At 39.9% G+C, this 24,047-nt stretch overlaps 1 protein-coding gene across 2 annotated transcripts; it reads left to right on the top strand.

The window, feature by feature from the left end:
* The first annotated feature begins 264 nt into the window (after window positions 1-264).
* Window positions 265-23,452, top strand: TXNDC8 (thioredoxin domain containing 8). 2 transcript variants are annotated; one of them, XM_042913873.1, is made up of 6 exons: window positions 265-379; window positions 3,145-3,249; window positions 8,436-8,495; window positions 11,307-11,372; window positions 22,345-22,410; window positions 23,343-23,452. In XM_042913873.1, the coding sequence occupies exons 1-6, from the start codon at window positions 356-358 to the stop codon at window positions 23,403-23,405; spliced, it is 384 nt and encodes a 127-aa protein (XP_042769807.1). In that variant the 5' UTR covers window positions 265-355; the 3' UTR covers window positions 23,406-23,452. The 2 variants fall into 2 exon arrangements, with proteins under 2 accessions (XP_042769807.1, XP_042769808.1); XM_042913874.1 differs by lacking the exon at window positions 22,345-22,410 and having other exon boundaries at window positions 269-379.
* Window positions 23,453-24,047: the final 595 nt, after the last annotated feature.

Raw genomic sequence — 24,047 nt, 5'->3', positions numbered from 1 at the left:
AAATCCTAAATGAAATAACCTTCATCTACTTAATATTAGCTTGCTTATTTCTCATTTGGTGGTTGCAAGGAATGGAGAAGGAAGAGAGGGGTCATGGAAATAGATGGTAGAAAAGTAGACACATTATTGAGTCTGCATACAACCAGTTGGCTGGTTCTTGGCTGACCATATGTTGACCTAAAAGTCAAATTAGCTTCAAGTCTGCCAAAGTTCTAGGTTCTGAGACAGTCACGTTTAATGATGTCATAGAGAAGTTACCCTTCTATTCCAGCTAGGATCCTTTAATTAATAAGAGACTGCTGCCGTGAGCCAGCTGAACCAAAAGGAAGGTTTCGTAAGCAATTCCCAGTAAATCATGGTTCAGATTATTAAAGACATGGCAAGTATTTATTTTGGCTTCATTGATATTTCAAAAGAAACCGCCTTGAGAACAGACTTGATAAACTTTAAGAATGATTTCCCCTAATCATATTTTCACTGCTCCGTAGCAAGGGGAGATTTTTTTTTGTCTCTCCTTTCTGTGCTCGAGGGATGGCACTATCTGGAGTGTAGCCAAGGGATAAATTGATCAGAAGGGTTTTGTTCCTCTCTGATTCTCACTTCCTGCTCTGACTCTAGCTGGATCCAGACCAGCTCCTAACACATCCCATCCTGTACCTGATCCCACTGATTCTACCTTTGTTGTACCTGGAACATTCTATGAAAGTAAAAGTCCACATATTTCTCTTATTCTAAGAGAGAGCAGAAGCCTCAGACATGCCTAGGGATTAGGGTAGGAAAATGACAGCCAATAGTATCAGCAATCCTTTAGGTGGTGTTTTATAAGATCACTTTCTATCCATTGTCCAATGTTACTGCCACAAGAACCTAAATGCATATATAGGCCAGGGAGAGTTGTTTATTTACAAAGAAAATTGCCTTTAAGAGTGGTGATGGTCCTACTCCATTTAGGAGTGAAGTGGGCATTAGAACCCAGACATTCTGATGTCAGGCCCTGTTACACGAGGACCTGAACCTGGAGGGAAGAGGGAAGGCGTAGGGCCTGGGCTTGCCATCTGTCAACACCCTCAGACTTAGACTTTTGATATTTTCCCCAAATGCAGCTATATATAAGGTCACGAAAATGAGGCTGGCCAGATTGAAAGAAGGCATCGCTGTGTAGTTTGCTATGAGAAAATGTTGTAAAATAGCACACATTGGCCGATGCCTTTGGTACTTCTTTTTTTGATTTTCTGGGAATCTCACAGAATAACCCAGGGTCTCACTAGCCCCCTGAGAAGCCCTCTCCCATCTCCTCCTTGGAGACCTCTCCTGAGGGCCTGTTGTCTCCTTCATGTCTGTATTTAAATGTCACCTTCTATTCCAGGCGGACCATGGCCACCCAAACTACAACCCTAATCCAGCTCATTTCCTTCTTTCCTGCTTTATCTTTCTCCTCTCTTATCAGCAACGATCACTAACACACTGCATATTTTACTTCTTGATTTTACCATCGGCTTCCCCCTCTAAAAGTAAGCTCCACGAAGGCAGGGAAAAGTTTGTCTGGCTTTTTGTCCACAGCTGTATACTAGCAGTGTGTCCATTACTTGGCACAGTATGGGTCTCGATAGGTACATGTCAAGTCAATATGTACCCTATGGGGGTATTCCCTGCAGAGAACTTAGCCAAGTCAAATTCATAGATCTGGTGAGGCCAGTTTACATCCTAGCAACTACTCAGACGTGAGGGTGTTGAGGGCTTGTGAGGATGGCATCTACTGCATGATTTCAGAAGCAAGTGAGAAATGGCGGCTTGGCATGGCTCTCTGCGGAGTTAAGTACCCCCTACCCTAGAGGAATATGGGTAAAGGAAGAAAGTGTATCTTCCTTAAGTCATCCGTTTCACCTGCTTGAAACTGAATCAAATGGCAACGTAATTGTTAAGATTCTCTTACTGCAGAGCGGCGTGCCATCTGTATGCAATTAACCCCATCCCTAATTCCAGTGATAGGCACTGCTTGACTTGATCTAATTAGTGATCCCATCTTAATGATTGGTCGAGGGGATGAGCACATGATGGAATTAGGGCCAGTGAGAGGGCAAGGGAGCCCCACAACTAGGAAGAACTCAGGAGATGATTTTGTGTAGGTTTGTGTAGTGGTGAAGGAAATGGACTCTGGAGTTAGGCTGCCTAGGTTAGCAATCCCAACTACACCATTTGCCAACTGGTTGACTGAGAGAAAGTAATAAACTTTCGTTTTTTCATCTGTAAAATGGAGATAATACCCACTCAATAGGGTGGTTGTAAAGATTAAGGGAGAGAACACCAGGCACAGAGTAAATTAGTTACTATCATTGTAATTCCAATGAGAAAAGGAAAAATAAATCTTGAGCAGAACACTATGTATTAGCAAATCATTCATCAACTAAACACCCCATGAGCACATACTGTAATGTGCCCAGTCAGAGGCCATGGAGGTTCAGGAGTCTCTTGTAGACAGCAAATAGATGGGTCTTGTTTTTTTTATCCATTCTGATACCCTATGTCTTTTAGTTGGCGCATTTAATCCATTTACATTCAGTGTTATTATAGAAAGATATGGGTTTAGAGTCATTGTGATGTCTGTATGTTTTATGCTTGTAGTGATGTCTCTGGTACTTTGTCTCACAGGATTCCCCTTAGGATCTCTTGTAGGGCTGGTTTCGTGGTGACAAATTCCTTCAGTTTTTGTTTGTTTGGGAAGACCTTTATCTCTCCTTCTATTCTAAATGACAGACTTGCTGGATAAAGGATTTAAAAAAATCAAATCTAGATGTCCAGCTTGAACAACCATCCACCACTACCCTCCACGCTTTATCTCTCATTGGCCAATATCACTTTCTCCCCAGAGGTAACCAACCATTACCAACCACCATTTGGTAAATACACTCCTAATCACTTTTTGCAGATTTACTCCCACCTATGTATACTTGCAAAGATCAATATATGTGACCTCAGGGACATTTAGGAAAGGTGTGTCCCCTTGAGAACGATAGGGTGGGGTACGTCGCTAAGGTTTTCAGGAACTGAAGTTCTTCATTTCAATAAATGAGGAACATTTATTCTCTGCAAGGCTTTTGAGATTTAGTGATTATGCATATTTTTTCTTTTATGTTCTGGTCTCAGGATGAATTTAGCAGATTTTTGAAAGCTGCTGGATGCAAACTTGTGGTGGTTGAATTTTCAGCAAAATGGTGTGGTCCTTGCAAAAAGATTTATCCTCTTGTTCATGTAAGTATCATCTATATATATTTCACAATTTTAGAAGGAATTTTAAATCCTCTAATAATTTTTTCAGTAAGTCTTAAAAGTTTACATTTATGAGCCATATGGAATCACTTTTCGAAGCATCCTGATTATCCTGAAGCTAACATACCAATCTCTATTTAGATCATAGTACACACACCAGAAGATTAATACTACTTGTCTATGGATAATTCTGCAAGGAAAATCTAGATGTACAAAAGAGTACAGTTGTACAAATGAATGGATTATTCGTAATAATGGCATTTTACCAAATTTCCAGAGTTCATAACTTCCAAATATTGGAATAGATTATAGAAAAACATGATACTTATTTTTAACTATAATATGAAAGGATAAACTTCCCCCATCCTTCAACCCTATTATCAAAACTTATGTCTTATATGTTCCTTTCATGTCTGATCTACTTTATAAAATGTTTTAGTAAAATATTCTTAGTTGTAATCATATATTTATATTCAGGTCTATTTTCCATGTACACATTCATTCATGTTTTTTGTAGGGTCTGTAAATTAACATTTTAATGTCTATACAATGTTTCATCTAGTTAATTTCCTTGTTGCCCCATTTAAAAGTTTTAACTTTTATTTACTTTTGGTATCACATGCCACAGAAAGAACTTGGCATTTTCATTTCTCCTCATCATGCAGAAGTTTCACTTATGGTCAGTTTTGCGAAAGCTATTTCTTCAAATTTAAAGAAGTTTTGATTTCTCTACATAACTGAAAACACTCTGGTTTATTTTCAGCAAAGTTTCTGCCATTTCAACTTGAACTCTTAAATCCACCTGAATTCATTCTAATCACAGTCTTTTGACATTTAATTAAAAATAAACCTATATTCAGGGGCACCTGGGTGGCTCAGTCAGTTAAGCATCGACTCTTGGTTTTGGCTCAGTGCATGATCTCATGGTTCATGAGTTCAAGCCCCACATTGGGCTCTGCACTGATGTGCAGAGTATGCTTGACATTTTCTCTTTCTGCCCCTTCCCCACTCACTCTCTCTGTCTCTCTCTCTCTCTCTCTCTCAAAAATAAATAAATAAATAAACTTCAAAAAATAAAATAAAATAAACCTATATTCAAATAGAGAAATTGATTACATGATAACTCAACATCCATTTTCTACCTAAAATTCTTGGAATATCCAGAAGAAGCATTTTATTATTTCACAGTCCCCTTTATCCTGATACTCAAAACTTAAAGAAAGTCTTCAATGTTCAGCTTCCAGAGTATAAATATACTCACATGCCACAAAGTCAAAGCTGATCAAATTCCAACAGCTAATATGGGGCATTTTCGGAAAGTGCAATGAAATCTAAGGCTTTGTATCTTCCCTGTCATACCTTTGCCATAAGGGCATTAACAGCTGTGCCACTGTTCTGTCCAGGCTCCTGCAGCTCTTCCTACATTCATTCCTACCTTCATAGTTATAGTTATCCCTTTGGAGATAAACCTCCCCAAATGATGTGCCATCTGTTTCCTGTTGGAATCCAGACTAATGCAAATATAGTTTTAAAATAACTTTTGGCATGTCCATACTGAAATACTATCCAGATGTTAAAAAGAATCAAGTAGACCCATATGGAATGGTGGCATCATCTCCAAGACAACATAGCATTAAGTAAAAAGAGTGCAGTGTAGAAAAATTTATATAGTATGGTCTCATGTATGTAAAATAGACACATATATGTACGTGTATATATATAAACCCACATATATGTAGAGAAAAGGGGAACAGAAGGATGCATATCAAAGAAGGTTTTTTTTTTTCAGTGAAAGGGTGTTAAATTTGGATTGCTTTATTTTTCTTGTTATGTTTGAACTTTTGCATGATAATGTAGTCATTTACCATGTGTGTAATTTTTTCAAACTGGTGCGTATAGGCATGGAGAAAAGACATCCCTTCTTCTAGGTCACTTTATTAGTCAAAGATCAAAGCAGGCAACAGAAACCAAATTAAACAGAAAAGAATTTTTTTTGATGTTTATTTATTTTTGAGAGAGAGAGCATGGGGGCGGTGGTGAGAGGGCAGAGAGAGAATCCCAAGCAGGCTCAAACCCGTGAACCATGGGGCTCAAACCCGTGAACCATGAGATCATGACCTGAGCCAAGATCAGGAGTCAGACACTTCACCAACTGAGCCACCCAGGCGTCCCTAAACAGAAAAGAATGTTAATACAAGGAATAAATTGCTTATAAAATTATTGAAAGATTAGATGAATAGGAATGACTCAGATCACCATAGACCCACTTTTGGGGATCCTAAGTTCGCCACAATCAGAAGTGAGTATAGATGGGAGGCCACCGCTGTGAGGAAAAAACAAACTGGCAACAGAGCAGCAGTTGGGAATCAGAACCAGGATCAGGAGGCTACTGTGGCCACAGGTGCCTCTGGACGTCCAGGAAGCTGATGTCTGGGCACCAGATCCTGAGTTTGGCTTCTGCTGCTGCTTCCAGCACAGCCACTCCCAATACCCACAGTCTTGCTTTCCAAAGACAAGAAGACAAAGAAAACAAGAAGAAAGTAGCTGCTTTCTCACTTCTGACTTCCATTTATCTTGTTGATAAGACCAATTTGCATCCAGAACTCCAGCTTCAAGGGAGTCCGAGGAATCTCTATCTCTTTTCCTTTCCAGGCTCTGCGGGAAGGTGGAATGGAAGTTAGCCAGCTAAACTTCTGTAAAGGAAAGACAGTCAATCTTTTCAGGTTTGCGGGCCATATGGTCTCTGTAATAACCACTCAGCTTTGCTGTTGTAGTGCAGAAGCATCCAGTGGCAATGCACAAATGAACAGGCAAACTGTATTCCAATAAAATTTACTTTACAAGGCCATGTGGAGACCTGGATTTCTTCTACATGGTGCAGTTGCTGACCCTGGGATAAGAGGATCACCAGACCTAGAACCCTGATAAGAGCATTTCTGGGAAAGGAGAGGTTATAAATTTCTTTAGAAATTACATGATGTGATCATGAAAACGCAAGTGGTCTGTGAGGCTAACTTACAGTGTATGTAGCAGAAGCAGAGACAAAGGAGCTTTGAAAAGAAAGTTGAGGCCAAATCAAGAAAGATCTTGTGTTATAACTTAATGAGTTGTTGTAGATAGTCAAAACAGAAGTTCTTAAAAGGGTTTTGCCATGGTCAAATAGCGATTTTAGAGAATATTTTTAGCAGTGCTGTATAAGCATGGTTTAGAAAGACCGAAGGCGGGCAACCCAAAGTGATGACAATCTCAATGGCAGGCAGTGGTTTTGGAGAAAGAAGAAAAGATCCAATTTAGGAGATACTTTAGAGTTGAGACCAACAGAACAGGTGACCAAATGGTAGAAGACTACATACGAGGAAGAACAGAGCAGAAGGAAGAGTTGTTGATGGCACAGAAGAGGTCCTAGGTGGATGGAGTGAGATAACAAGGAAAGACAATGTCCATAGGGGAACCCCGACCTAGCAAAGAACCATATCTATGCCATGACTTCTGGGTACTACTTGTTGCAAAATGACAGCTGCCATATTCCCTATTTCCTGATAGACTTGCAAGGCTCTGAAACCTTCATAAGTAGAATTAGATGTCCACATAGTTCAAACCTATTCCCATGACCCCTGTTGGGAAGCATCCATATATCTTCAAACTCGAAAAGTGCAAGACAATTGCCCTAGAGTTTGTGGGTGACACCATTTTCCTGCCAGACATTGAGTGACTGCTGACCAAAATCAGCTTTTTTATCTAAAAAAATACTCTGAAATCCCCAAGGCTTTTGTGTCTGTTATCTAAGAGTTTTTCTCCATTTTCACAATCTTGATGGGGCAGTGAAAAAGAGCTCCCACTTCAGTCACAATCCATGAACAAACAACTGGAGAGAATCTGCCTGCAGTAGAACTCAGCACATATCCACCTAATCCATGTCATGCTGCTTCCTGCTTCTCAGTGGGAGCAGCCCCCAGTGACAGCTGCATTTCTTCCTGTCTCCACTGTCTCTGGACACCCCATACGATCAGAGAGAGGTCCTGTCAGAGAGAGGTCCCATTAGAAATAGGTCACTGGAAATGCTTGAGATACGATGTTAATGCAAACAAACCAAGATGCTATTAAGTGCCCTTAAAGTATGAACACAGTTGTCTGAAAGGAAAAAAAAAACCCAAGAGCTGATATTTACAGGCTGCTGCTGCTGCTGCATCTACTACCCCCAGACCCATTACAAACACCTTTGTCACCACTGCTGCCAGAGATACTTTCAGAACAAAACAGAAGCAGAAGAGAGTTGTTTCTTCCCTCTTCACACCTTCTGTTTTCCTCCAAATGCATCCCATTGGCAAAACCTACATAGAAGACAGCTGGCAAAGGATCCTGGGAAGTACAGTTTCAGTACATAGTACAGCATGGAAGATGTCAATAAAAGCACAAAGCAATTAGGCCAAGGGTCGACACACATATTTTTGTAATCATCTCAGTCATAAGAGCCTCCTAAAAAGCCTGGCAAGAGGTGAAGGTCAAAGCAGAGTTTGGGTATCTGGTTCAGGGATCTGTAATTTTTTTTTTTTTGTAATTTTTAATTTCTTTTTTTGAGAGAGAGAAAGAGCATGAGTAGGGGAGGGGCAGAGAGAGAGAGAGAGAGAGAGAATTCCAAGCAGACTCTGCACTGTCACCGTAGAGCCTGATGTGGGGCTCCAATCCACCAACTGGGAGATCATGCCCTGAGCTGAAATCAAGAGTCAGATGCTTAACTGACTGAGCCACCAAGGCACCCCTCAGGGACCTGTATTTTGAAGACCACTGAAGGCAGCCTTCCACCTCTTGCCACCCCAGGAAAAAGCTACTATCCGTCCCTTCACCCTGCAGGGTAAATCTGGACCCACCACATACATGTCATCATTTCTTCACTTTGTGCCCTTTCCTAACTTTGAAACTCTGATCTTCAGTTTGGTTCTTCAGACTCTGGTTCTGCCGCTGATCTTTGCTTGACCTGTATCATCCCATATTTGACTTCGGTGCTTCCAGTTCTAGCCTGTAGTGAAATGCCAGAGTGATCCTTAGCTCTCATGAACAACCTTTTTGCTCATTGTTTGTTTTTTGCCAAAAGACGACTGTGTAATTCTAGTATGTAATTTAGTATTAACGCTAAGCTAATAGGGAATTTTTATTCTTTTAATTTGAAGGCAATGTCTCTGCAATACCAAAATGTAATGTTTGCTAATGTGGATGTGGATGATTCTAAGGTAAGAATCTTAAGTCCTTCTGTGGGGGATACATAAAATCCAAATGCTGCATCGTTGACAGCACCTCAGTGATTATATAATCAATTTTAAGTTGAGGACAGTTTCATGATGTTTTCGTGATAAATGGTAGTAAACTTCCTCGTAATGTTCTTGTGTTTTGTATCAATTTTAAAAACAAAACCCAGCAAGTATGTGACTCTCCCGGGGCCCCCTCCCCTCCCTTACTATGACAGACTCCACTCCTCAATCCCAACATTTTTCTCCATTTACCCTGCTCAGCAGAATTGGCTCTATGCAGACAATACCAGTTGGGTGGTGTTGGGCTCAAGGTGAAAAATGTTTTTTACCCTTGTAGTAGATTATTAATCAATGTCTGAAACCCAGCTCAATGCATTTATATCTTGCTTTCCTCTTGCTATGGTTGTGGTTTTTGTGGGTTTTTTAAAACATCACAAGGAATTCCAAGAAATCCTTCCCTCCTGTCCCTCCCTAGAGCCTCCTTTCCTCTCCTTCCCCCAAAATAATCAACCTCATGCCCTTAGTCAAAATGTGCTTCATTAAGGGGGTGTCTGGGTGGCTCAGTCAGTGAAGCATCCAGCTCTTAATGTTGGCTCAGGTCATGATCTCACAGACATGGGATTAAACCCTGGGTTGGGCTCCATGCCAAGCAAGGGGCCTGCTTGGGATTCTCTCTCCCTCTCTGTCGGCCCCTCCCCCACTCATTCTCTCTCTCATTTAAAAAATATATTTTTTTAAATGTGCCTCATTAATATATACAAGGTACCCCAAAAATTATTCTTCCTAACATTTGCTCATTTACAACTAGGAAAAAACAGTAACAAGTGATCTTTGCACATATTGGATTGAATTTGAGCTTTAGAATAACAAAAAAATCTGTTATTTACCCACTCTTTTCTTTAATAGTTTTGTGACCTCTTATCAGTTAACTCTATAAACTTCAGTTTTTTTCACTGTAAAACAGGGCAAATAATACTTCACAGAATATAAAATGAGATAAAATACATAAAATATATGACATAGCATCCAGAACATAATAGAAGTTCCATTTCGCCCATTTCTTTCAAGCTTTATCAAAGTGCGACAGTGTTTAAGTGCCCTTTAAACCGAATCATATACTATGCATTCAGAATACATCTAGGATCATTATCTCTTTGTCCTTTTTTTATATTAACAGAGTTGTGCAACCATCACTACAATTAATTTGAGAACATTTTCACCACTTCAAAAAAGAAAAAAGCAAACACTTTTGGAGTTCTACTGGTTACCCCCAGTTCCTTCTGTCCCAGCTCTGGGCAACCGTAATTCTATGTTTTGTCTATAGAGTTGCTTATTCTGAGCATTTCACGCAAATTGAATCATCAAATAGGTGGTCATTTGTGACTAACTTCTTTCATTTAGCATAAGTTTCCAAGGTTCCTCCATGTATCAATACTTCATTCCTTCTTATTGCTGAATAATATTCCATTGTATGGATATACCACCTTTTATTTATTTAGCCATTCAACTGTTGATGGACATTTGGGTTGTTTCCACCTTTTGACTTTTAGGAGTAATCCTGGTATAAGCATTTATGTATGTATTTTCATTTCTCTTGGTATGTATCTAGGGGTGAAATTGTTGAGTTTCCTAAAGCAGTTGCACCATACATTTCCACCAGCAATGTGTCATGAGGCCTCTGATTTCCCCACATCCTCACAAAAACATGTTATTGTCTGCCTTTTTGATGATAACTACTTCCCTTTTAAGGAGAAACAAAATACACAATTTTTTTAACAGTAATTTATTATCATTGCTGTGATCATGAAAATTATAATTTAGTGTGTGTGTGTGTGTGTGTGTGTGTGTGTGTGTGTGTGTGTTACAGGCAGCAGGGGAGAGATTCACCCCATAAAATGATAGGTATACTAGAGAGAAAAGTCCAATTCTGTTGATCCTGTGGGCGGCTAATTTTCTTTGGACTCTAAACAAGATAAAAACGGGTATTTAAGAGCAGATTGTAATGGATTAAAATAATTGGAATTCTGATATATTTGCTTTTTTTTGGTTCATCTTTCACAAAGATGGGCAGTGAAGTGGGGAGTAGGGCTTACAAGAAAGAGACCTGTAAACCTTACTTAAAATGCAAGACCAGTATATCACCCCATGTCTCAAGTGTGCATTATAAGGATACCTTTACTCTTCCATATTTTTGCAATATGCTGTCTCCATATTGGGTTCCACTGAGGTTCCTCTGTAATCTTTCACAATTTCTTTTATTTTTTTTTTAATTTTTTTAATGTTTACTTATTTTTGAGAGAGAGAATGAGAGACAGAGCACGAGGGGGGAAGGGGCAGAAGGAGAGGGGAAACACATAAACCAAAGCAGGCTCCAGGCTCTGAGCTGTCAGCACAGAGCCGGACGTGGGACTTGAACCCACAAACCCTGAGATCATGACTTGAGCCAAAGTTGGACACTTAACCGACTGAGCCACCCAGGCGCCCCTCACAATTTCTTTTAAATAGAGCTCGTTTCATCCTTCAGCATCTGTTCTATTTTGGCATCCATCTCCCAGCCCTCTCCTAGGGCTCTGGGATGAGAAGCCTCAGGAATGTGAGGAGCAGCCATTTTCTATTGTAACATTCCTGGAGGCTTTGAAGACATGTTAGAAAAAGGCTTGGCAGGAGAATCAATAAAGTGTTAACTGTCCCTGGGTTTTCAGACATGCCTCCTGAGAAGTCACCAAGTTCTGGGCTCTGTATAGAGAGAGGATACCAAAATTGTGACCTCATGCCATTTCTTTCCTTTCCCAGGAGTTGGCCCAAACTTGTCACATCAGATCAGTACCCACATTTCAGATGTTCAAGCAAACCCAGAAGGTATGTTTCCATGGTAACTGGCAGAGTTGAATTATAGGATCATCAGAATCTTTTTAAAAGGCCTGGGGTATCCTGGGTGGATGAAACAACTGCATTTATTTTTAATATTTAGCAACGTGATGCTTCGTTTCTGAACTTTTCATATTGGCAAGGCGTACAAAAAAATGCATGAATTATTAAAAAATCTCCCCATTCAGACCATCTGAGGTTTCCAAATCCGTAAGAAATATCCACTACTATCCCTGTAATATCCCTTTTGATGGGGCAGACCCATCAAAAAAGAATCTTACAGAAAAGGACACGATGAAATTCTCACACAAATGTATACGGATTGTTAGCAACACTTGGGAAAATGTTAATCAAGAACAATCCCGAGTCGGTATAGCTAGTGGTTGAGCATGCAGGCTCTCGTTGCAGGTTTCTGTGGTTCAGATATCCATTCTATCACTACCTAGCGTTTTCCTTAAGAACCTCTTTGGATCTTGGGTTCCTTATCTGTAAAAACAAAGATCCTAAGTTTTTCCTCTCACAGGGTGTTGTGAAAAGAAATGAATTTACATGACTCAAGTTCGTAGACCCATCCTGATGTGCGTCAGTGCTCAGCACGTTAGGGTAGTTGTTATCACAAAGATGTTAATGAAGTAAAATGTCTAAAATGCTTCATGTGTGATTAAACTAGTAATTCCACGTATGGCTGGGAACACTGACAAGTGTACGTACCTCATGAAAGGTGACTTTGCAACACGCTTAAGAGGAACAAACTGTATATTCCCGTTCACACAATCATCCCATTTTGGGGAACTTTTGCTACAGAAATACCAGCAGGAAAAATAAGCAGCTAAGTACATAGTAATGGTAGCATTACTTCTAATAAAATACGAAAGTAAACTGTATGTCTTTTCTCGTGGAACTGCTCAGTGATTTGATTTGTGATACACCTATTTGAAATAGTATGCAATTTAAAGCGTTAGGAAGAACATATGTAAAGCAAAAACATTCATGCTTAAACCTTGTGAAGATTGTGTCTACTATATAAAGAATGAAAGTAGTTGATACGCTAAGTGTAGGATTTGATTCTCAGCTTCTATTTGTTGCGTATTTACCGTGATAGAATTGGTGTGATAGATTTAAATAATTTTTCAAAAAGAATTAACACTACCTACCACTCCTCTTGAGTGTTTACTTGAAAGTGAAGCTATTGAGCACATGCACCTCAGCTCCCCTCCCCACCACCGCACATCAAATTGTTTTTGTGTCGTTTTTTTGTTATCCTCTCCTTCTCTTCCATCTCGGAAATGAGAAAGCATCCTCCTTTTGAAATGGATTTCATCCATTGTACCTTGATCGCATTCCCTCCCTTGTGCCCCAGGCCTCTATCCATCAGTTTTCTCTTTTCAAACCTGGTGTTGGGACAGTCCCTTTTGCCACCGTCAGCCATTCTTCAGTCTCTATCAGCAGTTCTTTGATTTTCTTCCAGGGAACCATTCCCTTGCCCATCCTTGGTCCATGTGCTTCCTTAGGGCTCCATCTTCATGGCTAGACCTGTGAGTGAACTTCATCCCCATCAGGAATGGGCCCCTGACTCCAGTCAAGCCAATCTAAACCCAACCAGAGCTAATCCTAGGTTGTGGCTTAAGCAGCTAGGTAAAAGCCTTCTCTTTTGATTTCATTGGATTTGTTTGAACTTGGGAAGATATGAAGCTGAAGGTACTACAGCTAGCTTGCCACCAGAGAGAACCTGAAAATGAAGCCACCATACAATGAAAAGCAGAGTCAAACCAGGAAATACCAATGGCACCGATTGAACCCTGAATCTATCCATGCCTGAAGCCTGAACTACTCCCATAGATTCCATGAGTTATGTAGACCTGGGCTTGTTTTTTCTGTTATTTGCAACCAAAAACTTCTAAGGACAAAATTAATGTTCTTTCAGACTTCTCTCCTTCGTTTCATGATCTAATTCTTGAAGAAGTAGAATATACTTACTGCTTTCAATTCGAAGTTTCCACTTATTCCTTCATCTGCTCTATTAAATGTCTCCAAGGCTCTTTCAGCACCTAATTCAAATAGCCATTTCTCAATCCTTGTATTCCTTGGTTATACAAAAGCACCATAACTAATCAGCTTCTAATTCTGGAAATTTCCTTGTCTTTTGGCTTCCATCCCTGATCTTTCCCCAAGCTCTCCTTTGGCTCCTGCTGTCCCAAAATATAAGTGTTTCCTAAGGTTCTTTTTCCCATTCTACCTCTTCTCCTTTAGTAATTTCATCCTTACCTATAGTTCCAGCTGTAATGACCTTTGACATGAACAAAACAATAGCCCCTCTCACCTCCAAGTTCACACCATAGCTCTGTTCTCTTTTCCAAATAGAGCTTGGCATAGTTCCATGTATGTCATTCCCTTATTTAAATTTGGATACCCCTTCCCCTCTGTTGTCTGCAGAATCAAGACTAAATCCTCCTAATCAAGTCTTCCATTTAAATTTCTCCATAATTTTGGCCCAGTCTACCTTTCCAAGCCCATTTATGTTTGACCCAGACCTTAATGTCATGTATTTGTGTCCTACTATTTCCAGTACCTAGAGGAGTTCATGTCAGTGTCTAGAAGAATCCACCCTAGGTGGAAAATACTCATTTTGTGTTTGATTCATGAGTGAGTAAGCAAGTGAATGAATAAATGAAAGCTGATGTCTTTGCCCTACATCCCTGTCTGCTCTGCCTCCCCTCCTGATTCTGTCCTCATGTCAGTCTGACTCAGGGACGGTTTCTCTCCAGCTCAGAACAGCTGTCTGATTTCATCTCTCCTGCTGATGATAGTGCTTAAGATCTGCTGCCATTCAACAGTTTGTTCTATGTTTTATGAAATAAAACTTTGGGGTCTCAATTGACTTTGTGTCTAGGCTCTTGAGCAAATCCATAGCTATGCTTTTGAGAAAAGGCTTGGCCTTGCTTAGTCTCAGTTCTGTATGTAGGTGGAAGGACTCACAGTTGGGGGTAGGGTGACCTCTTATATTCAATTATTTCTTAACTGGTTTCTACAGGGTATGGATCCCTTTTGAATTGATGGAACAAAATGCCTGTATTTTAGGCATTGTGAAGGATCTCGATTTTAAATTTTATGCCACTTAGTTAATGGAGAATAAAATTAACTGAATCAATGACACAATGCATTAAGCTGATCCACCTCCCTATTTTCTAACTCCAAAGTCAGGTAGCCAGCCTCTGATTATAAAATGAATACCCCTGTCCCAAAATATTTTCTTGAGAATTGAGTGTCTCATTGAATATTACTGACTTAGCATCCTGGTTATGAAGTTATTTAAAAAAACAAAAACAAAACCTTGAGATCATTTATGTCATAATATACAAGTAAGTCTACTTCTGAGCTTTGTATGTATCTCCAGAAAGATTCATACTTGGATCAATTTAAAAATCATTTGTAAACCTGCAGAAAATATTTACAATGCTGGCTTCCATTTAACAAAGAGTATCAATCTTCTGTGCAAAAGACAATGGCAAAAAAATGGGGGCAGGAGATCCTAAAGAGACAGTATTGCAAATCTTTTTACCTCTTTCACTCAGTCCCCAGCATTTGGCATCTGAGCATCCATCTAGGGCTTCTGCAGGGTCCCCACTTCTACCATTGCATCCAGAGCTGCAGTCAAAACCTGAGACCTCTGAAATCACCCCCCAGGTTCTACTTTGCAATGGTCTGCACAGGAAAAATCAATGGAACCAGAGAAAATTGGGTATGGCCATGCGATAGGACCCATCTATGTGAATTTCCCTCCTCAGTAGAATTGACTAGGAATGACATTCATTGTTCTCCTGGGGGTAGAAAAAAAAACTAAATTCACTTCTTTGAGACCACTTCCTTCCATCTCTCTTTCATCTGAAACAGCACACCTGAAAATTAACTTATGGAAGCAGTTAAGTACTATTTATCTAGTATTAAAACAACAACAACAACTTTGAGTCCAGTTTCTATTAAGGGATGTTATAAGAAATGTCCTCACATTTCTGGTAAAACACCTGGCAAAGAACCACTGTCCATTATGCCTTTTAAAATGTACATTGTGTAAAAAGCCTTGTGATTATTCCTCGTAGACAGAGTTTGGAGAATATTTGCCTCCCTTGATCTACTCCCTTGCATTATATCAGAAGGCTTAGGGGATCCCTTGGGTTTCTCTTTTTCTCTTGCTGCCAATAATCTCAGGATTACTTCCTTGACTCAAATACAATAGCCTCCCTTATCTGTAGTTGCCTGGAATTCCCTAATTGCCATCTCCATACTGAATCGTGCTTTAATGGTTTTGTTATTTTATTTTGCCCTTGATTCTACCTCATTTCAAATATTTTCAAAATACATAGGCTATAAACAAATAAAACTTTAAAAAACTAGAACAGATAAAGCTATATAACTATGACCCAGGGTTGCAGTCAATGGGCATTCTGTGATGCTGGAAGTTTTTATGCAGATTTGGATGGTCATCTAGCAGGGTTGTACCATAAACAGCAGCTGTAATTATTTTACAGTGTTAGGGTAAAGGACAGCAAAAGCAAATTCCAGGTAATAAATAAAGTGGGATTATTCCCTCCTGCTGTAATCCTTAGTGTTTTCACCTGGGACATCACATCCTGTTCCAGTAAGATTAACTGTGGTTAAGAAAAAAAGAATCTGTGGTGGCTCTCAGATGGGACATCCAAAACTTTGGCTGATTTTTTTAACCAGAATATTACACTGTATTCTGTTCTAAGTAAAAAAAAAAAAAAAATACACATATACACATAAGCTGCAATGTGAATATGATATTAGTTATTCATTGAGCCTCTGAAGCCCATCAGTAGGTCCCCCAGGTTTATAGCATTGCTTCCAGACCAAAGTTGACATATGTCAATGGAACAGCAGAAAAGAAGAGTAACAAAGATTTAGCAACTCTTGGCCAACAGCTTAAATTTATCCAACATTGAAATTGGTTCCATCTTTCACTCTTTGATATGAGAGTAAATGGCTTCTCAAAACACTTTAATCCAAGAACAATGGGATACGGATGCATGGATGCTAATAAGTGAGTTATTTACAAATGAATAATTCAGCTCTTAGGCTCACATCTAGTGGGAGGAACTCCTGCTCCTTTCCTTGTGAACAGCAGGGCTCCTGCTGAGGTTATAGAAGTAATTTCCAACGGACACCCTCCTTGAGGTAGGTACAGACATGAAAAGAATCTCCAATGGGCAGCACCGTGGTATGCTTGAAGGAGGACAGGATTGGAATCTTCAAGGGTCAGGCAAGGACAATACATGAGAAAATAGGAAGTGAGGAGGATGGTGGTCCTTGGAGAATCACCCTCCCAAATGCTCACAGTTCAAATTCATAAAAAACAATACTTGAGCCACGCCCAAAAGAGTGTCTGTGACTAGTTTTTGTCATCTCTGGAATCAGACAGCTGTGGGGTGAATCCCAGGTCTGCTTCTTATTCGTGGATGACCTTGGTTATGTGCCTTCACCACCTTGAGCTCAGTCTCCTTCTCTGTGAAATAGGGACTATATCATGTGTCTTTGAACTGTCGTCATGAAGATTTGTGATGATATATAAAGCACTTTAGCACTGGACTTGGTACATGCTATAAAATATGGCTATTGCTAGAGCCCCATAATCTGTGTACCAATCTTCCTGAAAATTTACAACAAAATAGAAATTTGGAAACACTGGTTAGGAGAGACCTCTAAAACTCTTTGAATAACTACAGTGACCAGTTAAGCTAAGTCATCTTAACATTGGAGAGTTACCTACCCAGGGATATTCAACCTGTTAAGGACTGTGTTAGGTAGACACAGAGGGGTTCCACCTCAGGGGAAATTAAAAAAAAACAAAAACAAAACTCTCACATGGTGTTCAGGGCTCTGAAGGGTACAGATCCAAAAAAGAAGTTACTCAGCCCCATAAAGCAGCTGATACATAGGCACAGATTAATAGACTGGAAGGGGCAAGAACTAAATGAGATGGAGGGGGAGAGAGAGAGAGATGGGCAGCAAGCATTTATCACCATTTAACACTAATGCTAAGGATATTGCTCTAGGTGTTAGCAACTGAAAGACAGTAATTACTTATATACCTCTTTTCTCCAGGGCAGGGATTAGGGCGAGGCAAGTGAGGCAGGAAATTGCAAGTATAGGGTGGAATCCTGTCTTTATTTGAATTTTTGATATTTTGTTCATTATGGATTTTTAAAATATTTATTAAAATATTAATTATCTTGGGCACCTGGGTGGCTCAGTCGGTTAAGCGTCTGACTTCAGCTCAGGTCATGATCTCACAGTCCGTGAGTTCGAGCCCCGCGTCGGGCTCTGTGCTGACAGCTCAGAGCCTGGAGCCTGCTTCAGATTCTGTGTCTCCCTCTCTCTCTGTCCCTCCCCTGCTCATGCTCTGTCTCTCTCTGTCTCAAAAATAAATTAAAAAAAAAACCATTAAAATATTAATGATCTTGATTACTGAGTTCTGAGAGCCCCTTAAATTTTACAACATTGTCCTAGCCCTGTCCTCTAAATTTTAAATCCTTGAAATATAGGAGTATTTCATTCAGTGATTGGCCACAAGGACTCGCAAGACCCAGTAATAGGTTCTACTTATAGCTGAGATTTATTACAACAAAAAATACAAAGCAGAAGCATTGGCAGAGTCCAAAAGGGTCCAGCACAGGCTTCTGATGTTCTTCCTTGGCTAGGAACACATAGGTGTGCTCTGTCTCTGTCTCTCTTTCTAGCAATGAACTTCAAGGACACATGTGGTTTGTCTCTGCCTAGGTATGCTCTTTTGAGTCTCAGGATATGAGGATTTTATGTGGGGACTGGTCACATAGACATTTCTTGCTAGGCAGTCATTGCTACACAACCAGCTATGACAATGGAGACTAGGACCCCAATAGTAAAACCAGGTGCACATCATCAATATTGATGTTTATGCAAAGCAAGCCAGTGGGCTTGGTCCATCACTCCAGGTATATATAACAAAATCATCAATCACTGATACAAAGAACACTTTGGTGGGGAAAGGGACACATTCCCTGGGGGGTTGGTGAAGAATCAATCATGGTTGCCTTGGAGACAAGCAAGAAATAAGGAACCAGATCTGTTGTGTTAACGCTTCTCACACAGAGTCACGTGGAAAATCAAGCTATCACCTTTATTGTAAGTAGCAGTGGCGCTAAATTGTGCTAAATACACAACATGGTGTGGACTCATATCAACAGACTTCCTATTATTTCCTTGAAGCCTAGATTTTGAGATGACTGCCTAGGGGAGAATCTTTGGCTGCAGAGGAGAAACTCACCCACTTAAGTGAAGGAGATATTGCTGCTTTTCGCAACTCTCAAGTTCCAAAAGTGAGGACACAGGGTGGTAGCCTTCCAGACCTACTTTAGGCCTGCTTCAGATGTGCTTTCCAGAAAAAGAAGGACAGTGCAAGGAAAACAGACCTGTCCCTTGGGCAGAACACCCCAAAAAGGGAGGGGATAATCATGAACTCATTCCTTTGTCTAGGCTCAACTGATAAGCTCACCTCAACTTGGGGAAAAGTCAGTGAAGGAATTTCCCAATATTGGACAGTTGAGTAGATTTTCCAATGGAAACATGCCGAGTATAGGTCATTAGGTCATTGAAGGCAATGGCTCCAAAACCATTATTATCCTCATGAACAAATTTTCATTCTATACTTGGAGTAACGGGCCGAATGACATCTCCTCTGGCCAGACCAAAATCACTTTTCCTTATTCTCAGTGTGGCTTTACGATAAATTCCCACAACATTAGACTCATGCTCCTTCCCCCCTTCAACAGAAAACCACATTGTACTCAGTAATGAACTCTCAAACAGCTTCATGTGTCCGTCTAACACCTTCAATTGATGGCAAACTATGGCCCCAAGGTCAAGTCTGAGCCTCCACGAGTTTTTGTAGATAAAGTTTTACTGGTGCACAGACATGTCCATTTGCTTAAATACTGTCTTTAGCTACTATCACACTACCATAGCAGATTTGAGTAGTTTCAACACACACCATCTGGCCTGCAAAGCCTAAAATAGGTATTATTGGGCCCTTTACAAAAACATTTGTCAACCCCCTAACACAGAAGAAGAAAAGCACTTTAGTCATTATTTATGCCACTAGTGCTTTAAGAAACAGATATGTAGCCAGAGTTTCTAAATCAGCTATAAGAGAATGAAAGTAAGTTCGTACTTTACCGAAATCTCACTAGTGGAACAAGTTGAGAAGAAGGCGAGTGTACATTTGAAAAAATTAGATAATAGATTACTTTCATACGCTTTTTTCTTGAATCCAAATGCATGTAAATTCAAGCTGTTCAAAACAGACTATTTCCAAGAGGCCCTGCCTTCTTAGTTTGATTTTGCCACACGCCAAAAACCACAGTTGGGCTACTTGCATTTGCAAGGCGTGCCCTGCAACCTGTTGTGAAAGTCCTGGGGAGGGGGAAGTGTGCAAACACCTGCATTGTGATGCAGATGGTTCTGGGGGAAGGAATGGGTCTAGTTGATTGGAGAGCCCAGATCAAGATGGGATCAAAAAGTAATTAAGACTGTCTAGCTCTCAATAGGTGGAGGCACTCACTGTTAAACGTTCTCTTGTTAGATACATTCTTCCTATCTCATTAATAAGATATAATGCCTTAGCAAACCCTTTGTTAAGAAAAGGAACATCACACAGCTTATAAAATTGGATTGTACAAACATCTCTAGAGCCATCTGCCAAAAAGTGTCTTGTGTGGGTTGGTTGTTTGGGCTTTTTTGTTTGTGTTGTTATTGTTGCTGTTGCTTTGAGGGTTTTGTTGTTGTTTTTAACTCAGTAAAGATGTCTGGAAAATTGCGGAGCTTTCATTCAGCTGCTCCAAAGCTAACTTCAGTATTCTTAATTGCCTATCAACTGGCCAGAGTGTTTTATTGTAATTAGTCTATGTATGCATCATTAGACCCCTTAATGGATACTCTCAGAAGTCCATTTGTTAGGAAGGGATCCCTGTCTCTGGACCCTTTGTATTTTCTCACTAACAGTAATATACTTTTTGTAGGTGATTGAATGTCTTTGGCATTAAAAAAAAAAACACAACAAAAAACCCTGCCTCTGTTTAGACCTGGGCGATGGGTAAATGCGGGGATGGGGAATCACTTTATTGTTCTCTTTTTGTGTGTGTTTGAAAATGAGAGGTGCCTGGCTGGCTCAGTTGGTGGAACTGCGACTTTTGACCTTGGGGTTATGAGCTCTAGCCCCACATTGGGTGTGATGATTACTTAAAAATAAAATCTTTATTTAAAAATTTCAAAATGAAAGATGTTTTTAAGGGACTAGTGGACATAGGTGGTTCTGTAATGCAGGGATAGCCACCCCATATCCCTTTGGGCTCTGCCAACTGGAGCTCATCATTTCCATTAGTGGTCATTACAGATGGCAACGGTGCATGTAAACTGAAGACATTGAGAAGAGAGAATGAAACGTTGCTTCCTAATGCTTCAGGCCTTTGAGAGACACAACCAAACATTCAGTTGAAAATGAGAAAACATTTTGGGCAAAAATTGTATGCTAGGGTCCTTGCATATAGAGCTCTTCAAAAGAAAGCTATTATATAATAAGCTCTATCACTAAGCCACTCCTCATTCATTAACTACATTTATGAAGCTCCTATATGCAAAGTCCCATGCTAGACAGACACATAGTATTTGCCTTTGGCAAACTGGACAAAGAATAAAACAGATAACACCTAGTCTCTGAAATTTAACACTCCCTAGAGTCTTGGGTCTGTCCTTCAGTGACCACAAATCAGCTTAGTTCAACTCTCTTCAGGCCTAAAACCATTAACAGAAGACCTACTCTGTATAAGGTTCCTAGCTAAATACTAAAAATATAGAGGAAAAAAATAAGGCAGAGGCCCCATCCTTGGTCAATGGCCGCAGACATAACATCAACTCCTGAGCAGTGGAATTCATAGGTTCTGTGAGATCACAAAGACTTCCGGAGTTAAATCTTGAAGAATGGTTAAGACTAACGGGTGAGAAATGGGGAGAAGCAAGAATTACAAAATAGCGTGGGAATATGTCAGGATTTTTTTGATACTAATACAATAGTATAAAATTATCCCTAGAATATGAGCTCCGGGAGGTGATTTTTGTCTGGTATGTTCACAATGGTTGGCTCATAGTAGATGCTTATTATATTTGTTAAATTAAATAAATAAATGAATCCAACTGTGAAGTGTTGCTAAAGGTCAGAGCTTAAGGTGGAGAATAACAGTGAGGTAGACAAGACAAAATCAAGGAACCCCTGTAAGGACCTTGGATTTTATGGTGGTGGAGAAACACTGAAGAATTTTACAGAGAAGGAGAGCATGACTGGTTTGTGTTTACGGGCTTCAAGGGGGAGGAGGGAACTAAGGGGCACAAGACTGGAGACAGACAAGTTATAAGCTCTTATTAAAGTCCAAGGGAAAGTTGATGAAGTAAAATCCATGAAATTCGGTGGCAAATTTAATATCCCCTAAAGCCACCAGAATGGCTAACATGGAAAGGAACTGGCAATAAATACCAAGTGTGGTCAAGCATATGGAACACCCAGAACATTCATCCTCTGCTGGTAGAATATAAATTGATAAAATTTATATTTTATTGGAAATAAATATATTGGAAAACTGTTGGCCAAGTCTGGTCATTGAAGTGGCCAAGCTCTGCCTGTGTTCTTGCCAGGAGTTGTTGTGTTGGTACCTGCTCTGGTCTCAGAGGATTTTGAAACTCCCTTCATGTCTATAGCCACCATCCAGCTGCTGTCTGACTCTTAGAAAAGAGACACTTTTGCAGATCCTTTCTGACACCTTCCTCCCCTGGCAGCCAATGCCAAGAGAACTATTTATAGAGGAAATGGGTACAAACCAGGCAACCCAGATAAATCATGAAATTCTGCACCCACACTTAGGTGACTCTATACTCAAGACTCAAAAGAGCAATTTGCTGTAATGGAAATGGATTCATGAGCGAGCCGGTAAGTGAAATGGGATCAAGATGGAGTCACAAGTCTGGGGTTTACTTTCAAGAAATAGAATGAACCATGATACCCCCAGGCAGCCCCCAGATAGAGTGATGCTGCCTGGAGAAGCAGAATCATTAGAAGCAGGTATAGTTTCTTCTCTGCAATACACTGAGCATTGCAATTGTTCTAGAATTTTCCAAACCCTGCCCCAAAGGCCTAACACCATTTCTGGCTGCTGAAACTTCCCTTACTGGAAACTCAAATCTTCAGCCAATCCCGGCCTCAGTTTACCCACACTCTGCCTTCTCTACAACCACTTCATGTAATTGGTACTAAAGTGATAATGCATGGTAAGGGTCTTAAACTTCCATATTTCACCAAATATAAGATGCCCACTGACAGATGCCCCATTATATACTACTAAAAAGTGTTCCAAACAAAATATACCATCCACTATGAAATACACCCTGAGTCAGAGATGTGACAATTTGAAAAAAAAAAATGTGCTTCTTAGTGTCAATTAATTATAATACTATTACCTGTGGCAAAGTTCAGGGAATGGGAAATCACATGTCATTTGATTTCAGAAAATCATGTTTATGAATTAACAAGTTCTCAAGACCAACGCAAAAAGGCTCTGAGAGGTTTCAATGATTGAGTTTTCTCATTTCTAACATATTCTATGTTTGAGATATCAGTTTAGAAGAATATTATGGAGAATTATATAAACCTGGCAAAATATTAGCATAAACAATTTTGAAAAGGTGCCAAATAATTGAAACATCATGAATGTAATGTGTTTGTTGTGTGTTTATATTTTAAGTATTTTTCAGACAATGGAAATGAGGATAACTTAACAAACAAAAACAAAAACCCCTCAAAGCTTTAACATCTTTGTGATATTTGAACCAATAAATATCTCACCTTTGTGTATTTGTGAACAGATTTTTGAATTTTGTGGAGCTGATGCTCAAAAATTGGAAGCGAAGATTCAAGAATTAATGTAAGCCGATCTCCGAGATGAAATACATTTGCAACATTTTAAAAGGCCACAGCAAATGCGTTTGTGTTTTTTATTTGCAGCGAATATTGGAATGTTCGATCGGTCCCCCTTCTAATGTTTTACAGGTTGAACTCCACTTTCCTGCAATCTCATTCCACAATTGCTTAAAGCTCTTGCAGTATCAAAGAATGTATCACTCCCATTCTCTAACTTAGCTTTCCACTTACTTGAGCACATTTCTTGGGTGATGTTTTTATGACCTTCACAACAGAGCCCCTGCACAGCTAAGTCATACCATGCCATTAAGAAGGTTTTCCAGAGATCTCTGAAGATGGAACTCTTCACAGTGGTCAAGAAACAAATAAATACCATATTGCCCTGGTGTACTCCAAATAGGTAGAAGCCATTCTTTTTCTTTTTCTTTTAATGTAACGTTTATTTATTTTAGAGAGAGTGTGAGCGGGGGAGGGGCAGAGAGAGGGAAACAGAATCTGAAGCAGGCTCCAGGCTCCGAGCTGTCAGCACAGAGCCCGTCGCAGGGCTGAAACTCACAGCTGTGAGATCATGACCTGAGCCGAAGTTGGACGCTCAACCAACTGAGCCACCCAGGAACCCTAAGTAGAGGCCAATTCTAATTGAGCCATCA

The sequence above is a fragment of the Panthera leo genome, chromosome D4 (assembly GCF_018350215.1).
Source record: "Panthera leo isolate Ple1 chromosome D4, P.leo_Ple1_pat1.1, whole genome shotgun sequence".
Taxonomy (NCBI): Eukaryota; Metazoa; Chordata; class Mammalia; order Carnivora; family Felidae; genus Panthera; species Panthera leo.
The sequence above is the reverse complement of the archived record's forward strand: the minus strand, read 5'-3'. Positions and strand labels throughout refer to the sequence as shown.